Genomic DNA, 6,000 nt, shown 5'->3' on the forward strand with positions numbered 1-6,000 from the left:
GTACATGAGGACAATTTCCTTGTTAGAAGTCTAAGACAATTTGTAGATAATATAATTCAGTTACTTAGTTCATTAGCACTTAGTGTTTGAATTTTAGTGAATAAATGTTGGGGAAAATTATTTTCAGATGTCATTGTTTCACTCCTAGTAAAATCAATGCATAACTTGCTTATGCTACTCAAAGGAAAGAGGAATTCTATTATTATGTATTAGTTCATAAAATTTATGTATAGAATTTTTTTTAAAGTTGTCTTTAAAATAACCACAGTCATATTTTCCATATTACCTGACTAATAATCTTTACTGTATACTTCAGGCATGAACTTCTAGAAGAAGCTCGGAGAAAGGGATTACCTTTTGCCCAGTGGGATGGGCCCACTGTGGTGGCCTGGCTAGAGGTAAGAGAGGTTCTAATAACCAAAGGCTTTTAAAACAACCACTATGAATTTAATAATTTTTAAGACAGATAAAGATAGGTTAATGAAGGAATAGTTTCCAGGTAGCCTGGAATAGCTTTCAAAGGGAATATTTGCCTTACATGGAGGCCCTACAGGATAAGAACTAGAATGCATGGTGGATTTGAACCGCAAGGTGGTGGTTCAAACCCACCAGCAGCTCCTCAGAAACCTTCTACAGTGTCACTATGAGTTGGAATCAACTCAGTAGCACTTAACAACAACAACAGCACACATCAGTGTGGTTCTACCCAAATACTTCCTTGTGATTGTGAAAAAAAGGAAGCACTCAATGGGATGCAAGAAAATGTCTCTAAATTCTACCTTCTCCACAGCTAGAGAAGGAAAAGAAAAAAAATTACTGAGCTATATTTTAGATTTTGCAAGAACATATATAACCCAATTCATGAGGTCCGGGTCCTTTTTCATCAATATGCTACAGAGAAGACCCATCTCCATATTCAGCACTTTGTTGTTATTCACGATGTTGTTGCTACCTACATGAAAATACACTCATGCTGTTGCTTGCTATTTGATCCCTGAATCATACCCTCAAAGGGGTCCTGGTGTGGTGCCGTTGGATAAGCACTGAATTGCTAACTGCAAGGATGGAGGTTCAAACCCACAATCCACTCCTTGGAAATCCAATACAGGGATGCTATGAGTTGGAAAAAAATCAATGGCACTTAACAACAACAACATCCCTCTAAAGCAGGGGTGGAGAACATTTTTTCTGCCAAAATTTATAACATCATTTGGGATCATACAAAATTATCAACTTAAAAATTACCCTGCTATATTTGGTCAAATATCTAAGTAGCTTACCCATAGTATGAAGGCTGGCACTGTGGTTGCTTTGCCTTGGCAGGGGACCCATGCTCTAAAGCTTAGAGGCCATCTGGTTTAGACAGTTGGGATAAAGCAAGAGGAGACTTACACCCTTGTTACCTTCTCTGTCCACACTGAATGTTATGTTGATGAAGCACTACATTCAACATTTCTTACACAATACAGTGTTATGAAAAACGGAAGCAATACCTGATCAGGATGGAGGGCAACAGAAGCAGGCTTTGACTTTTAGGAGCATACGTATTTGACCAAAAAGGGTTCCTTCTTGCCATTTATTAATTAGTAGTTTTCATTGCCCTTTTCATTTTGTTCTCTACGTGGACTTTTGACAGTTACTAGGATATGCCAATGTTAAGACAAAAAAAAATATAGTCTCTTCTTGAATGATAGAAACATTGTTATAAATAGTTTTTGTTGTTGTTGTCAGGTGTCATTGAGTCGGAACCGACTCATAGTGACCCCATGTACAGCAGTACGAAACAATGTCCGATCCTGGGCCAACCTCACTACCGCTGCCACACTTGAGTCCATCAATGATGCCTCCTGGCCAATCCATCTCGTTAGGGGTCTTCCTCTTTTTCTCTGATCCTCCACCTTACCCAGCATGACATCCTTCTCCAGCAACTGTTCCCTCCAGACAATATGTCCAAAGTATGAGAAATGAAGCTTAGCCATCTTGGCCTCCAAGGAGCACTCTGGCTGCACTTCTTCCAAAACAGATCTATTCGTTCTTTTGTCAGTCCATGGCACTTTTAGTATTCTCCTCCAACACCACAACTCAAAGGCATCAATTCTTCTACGATCTTCTTTATTCACTGTTTGGGGTTATGCAATCTCCTATCTTCATTATCACAACATATCCAGAGCTAACTAATTTATATAATCAATGAAGAAAAAATTTATATACAAAAATATGCATATAAATGCATACATGTACAAATGTATATGTATATATTTGCTGGTGTTGTTATTAGGTGCCATCCAGTTGCATCCTGTCTAGGGATTCTGAGGAGCATCCAGTGAGTTTGAAGCATCGACCTTGAGGTCAAGTCCATTATCCTGTATCGTCACACCAGGACACACACTCTCTCTCTCTCTCTAGTTGTTGTTGTTGTTAAGTACTATGGACTCAGTTCCCACTTATAGTGACCCTGCACAGTGACCCGAGGCTGTATATCTTTACGGGAGCAGAACGCCTCATCTTTCTCCTGCAGAACTGCTGGTGGTTTCGAACTGCTGACCTGAGGTTGGCGGACCGATGTGTAACCACTATGCTACCAGAACTTATAGCTGCCAACCTTGGGTCAGCAGTTCGAAATTACCAGCAGTTCTGTAGGAGAAAGACGAAACGTTCTATTCCTGTAAAGATTTACAGCCTCAGAAACTCTGTGCAGGGTCACTATGAGTCGGACCAACTCCACATCACATAACCACCACCACCACACATATATAAGACAAAACATGTTTTGCATTTTTCTTGGAGTGAATGAAAATAATTTGTGCCTAGCTTTGTTTTACTCCTTTATGTAAGTCAGAGAATTCTTAAGATTGTTGTAGTTATTCCAAGCATGTCTTTAAAATGAATGTAGTTTTTTAAAAAATCAATTATAATACAAAATGCCTAATAATACACACCTGGAAAATTATAGCAGTTCTTTGTTCATTTTTTTTCACTCTGATAAAATTATCTTCAGTTTGACAGATAGTTAGCTGCTATTTTGACAAGTAATGAAAAAACTCTTTATAGGAAAAACATATTCACTGATATTAAGGTACTAGGAAGTGACAGGCAATGAAGTTTGTGCTAATTAAACCTATCCTAGGCACACAGGAATTACTCATAATGTGCTTCCTAATGTGACTCAAATTATTAAATGGAATACACAAGATGAATGAGTGAGGTTATCCAGTGAATGAGAGCTCTTAACTTTCACCTTCTTGAATGCACAGACATTTAGGAATGAGGTGTAGAAGGGAGTCTGATGCTTCACACACCATTTATCCCCGTCAGGCACTCTTTAAAGATTAGTCAGGAAGGACAATGCTCTGACAATTTTAGGGTAATGTAATCCAATGTGTAAATCCAAATGTCTTAGAAAAGTGGAGTTTAAAATCATCAGGATCCATGAAAATATATCTGAATGTTTTGTTATTTTGAACAATTTGGATTTATAAACTAAAGTCAAATTCTTCTTTCCTTCATATTTAAGACTACATGTCAGGGTAAGGTCAATTCCATGTGCCTTACCTGCTTGAATCCTTGTGTGGCACTCTATGATTAACACTGGGCAGCAAGGTCAGTTTGAATCACAAGGTCAGTGCTTCAAAATCAGTTGCTACCTCTTGGAAACCTATACAGGGTCGCTACGAGTCAGAGTCAACCAGATGGCACTTAACAAGTACCACCAACTCCTGGAAAATTTGCACTATTCTTATATCCCATCTCTCATTTTCTCTAATCTCATTTACAACCCAGAACACATTTACACAACAATTTGGATTTTGAGTTTATTTTTACCGTATAGATAAGTTGTTGTTAAATGCCATCAAGTCAGTTCTAACTCATAACGACCCTATATGGGGTTTCTAAGCAACAGCTGGTGTGTTTGAACCACCAACCCTGTGGTTAGCAGCCCAATGCTTATCCTACTAGTAGTCCTATAATGAGTTCTGGTATCGTAGTGGTTACGAATCGGGCTGTGAACTGCAAGGTCAGCAGTTCGAAACTACCAGCTGTTCCGTGGGAGAAAGATGAGGCTTTCTGCTCTCGTAAAGATTTACAGCCTCAGAAACCCTGTTTAGGGTCACTATGGGTCGGAACCGACTCGACGGCACTTAAAAACAACAACAACCACAGTACTATAATGAAGTCGCCTTTCAATATTGGAGGATAAGCCAAAAGGATTTCTGTAATAATTATCTCTTGTCTTGTTAAAAATTACCACAAAACTTAGTCTTAAAGCCAGTAATCTTGTCTCTTGACTTCTGTGGGTCAGGAATTTGGGCAGGGCTTACTGCTTCTCACAGGCTGCATTGAATGCTTGCTGGGCACTGCAGTCATCTTGATGCTCCACTTGTTAGGACCCACTTCAAAGCTCACGCATACGGTTATAGTCAAGATTCAGTTCTTCCATAGCTATTCACCAAAAACATAAGTCTGTGCCACATGACCTTTTGTAGGACTACCTGAGATCTCACACCCATCTAGAAAGTGACATCCCACAACTTCTACCGTATTACACTCTGTAGGAGTCCTGGCATGGTGCTATGGGTTAATGTGCTGGACTACAAAGTCAGTTTGAACCACAGGATCAGTGGTTCAAGCTCACCAGCTGCTCCTCAGAAACAATATACATGATCACTATGGGTCATAATCGACTCGACAGCACTTAGCAACAAGAACATTATATAAGACCAAGGGCCAGTAATACTGAAGGAAGAAGTCTAAGGTGCATTGAAGACATTGGCAAAGAGCAAACTGAAATATTTCAACAAATTGATGAAGCACTGGACGCCCTCACACATCAATGCCAATAAATTTGGAAAACAATTACCTAGCCAACTGACTGGAAAAGACTGATAATTGTGATCATTCCAGAGAGAGGTAACCCAATGGAATGCAGGAATCCTTGAACAATATCATTACTATCTCATACAAGCATACTTTTGCTAAAGATAATTCAAAAATGGCTGCAACCATATATTGACAGAGAACTTCCAAAGGTTCAAGTTGGATTCAGAAGAGAACGTGGAATGAGGGATGTCATTGCTGACTTTAGATAGATCTTGGCTGAACGCAGAGAAGATTAGAAGGATGTTTACCTGTGCTTTATTGACTACACAAAGGCTTTCGATTGTGTGGATCAAGGCAAGCTATGGACAGTATTGAGGAGAATGAATATTCTGGAACACTTAATTGTGCTCCTGAAGAACCTGTATATTGAACAAGAGGCAGTTGTTCAAACAGAACAAGGGAATACTGAATAGTTTAAAATGAGGAAAGGTGTGTGCCAGAGTCGTATTCTTTCACCATACTTATTCAATCTGTATGTTGAGTACATAATCTATGAAACTGGGTTTTATGATAAAAAAAATGTGGCACCAGGATTGGAGGAAGACTCATTAACAGTCTGTGATATGCAGATGATACAATTTTGCTTGCTGAAAGTGAAGAGGATTCACCATCCTTACTAATGAAGAACAAAGGCCACAGCCTCTGTCATGGGTTGCACCTCTATTTAAAACAAAACAAAACAAAAATCCTCACCATTGGATGAATAAATAATATCCATATAAATGGAGAAAAGATTGAAGTTGTCAAAAACTTCGTTTTGCTCAGATCTATCATCAACATTCATGGAAGCAGCAGTCAAGAAATCAAATAATATATTACATTAAGTAAATCTGCTGCACAAGACCTCTTTAAAGTGTTGAAGAGCAAAGATGTCAGTTTGAGGACTAAGGTGTGCCCGACCCAAGTCATGGTATTCTCAAAAACCTCACATGCGTGCGAAGTTGGACAGTGAATAAGGAAGATTGTAGAACAATTGATGCATTTGAGCTATGGTGTTGGAAGAGAATATTAAAAGTACCATGGACTGCCAAAAAACAAATATTTGTGTTGCAAGAAGTACGGCCAGAGAGTTCCTTGTATGCCAGCATAACCAGACTTCATCTCTCATATTTTGGACATATT

At 38.9% G+C, this 6,000-nt stretch overlaps 1 protein-coding gene across 9 annotated transcripts in view; it reads left to right on the forward strand.

Moving 5' to 3' along the window:
• Nucleotides 1-6,000, forward strand: part of PPFIA2 (protein tyrosine phosphatase, receptor type, f polypeptide (PTPRF), interacting protein (liprin), alpha 2) — a 749,227-nt gene that overhangs the window by 673,057 nt on the left and 70,170 nt on the right. For all 9 annotated transcript variants that reach the window (XM_006871823.1, XM_006871825.1, XM_006871827.1 and 6 more), the window contains one exon: nt 317-398. In XM_006871823.1, coding sequence (XP_006871885.1) covers nt 317-398 — 82 coding nt within the window. The remainder of the gene's footprint in view (nt 1-316; nt 399-6,000) is intronic.

Source organism: Chrysochloris asiatica, unplaced genomic scaffold, assembly GCF_000296735.1.
Source record: "Chrysochloris asiatica unplaced genomic scaffold, ChrAsi1.0 scaffold00175, whole genome shotgun sequence".
NCBI classification, from domain to species: domain Eukaryota; kingdom Metazoa; phylum Chordata; class Mammalia; order Afrosoricida; family Chrysochloridae; genus Chrysochloris; species Chrysochloris asiatica.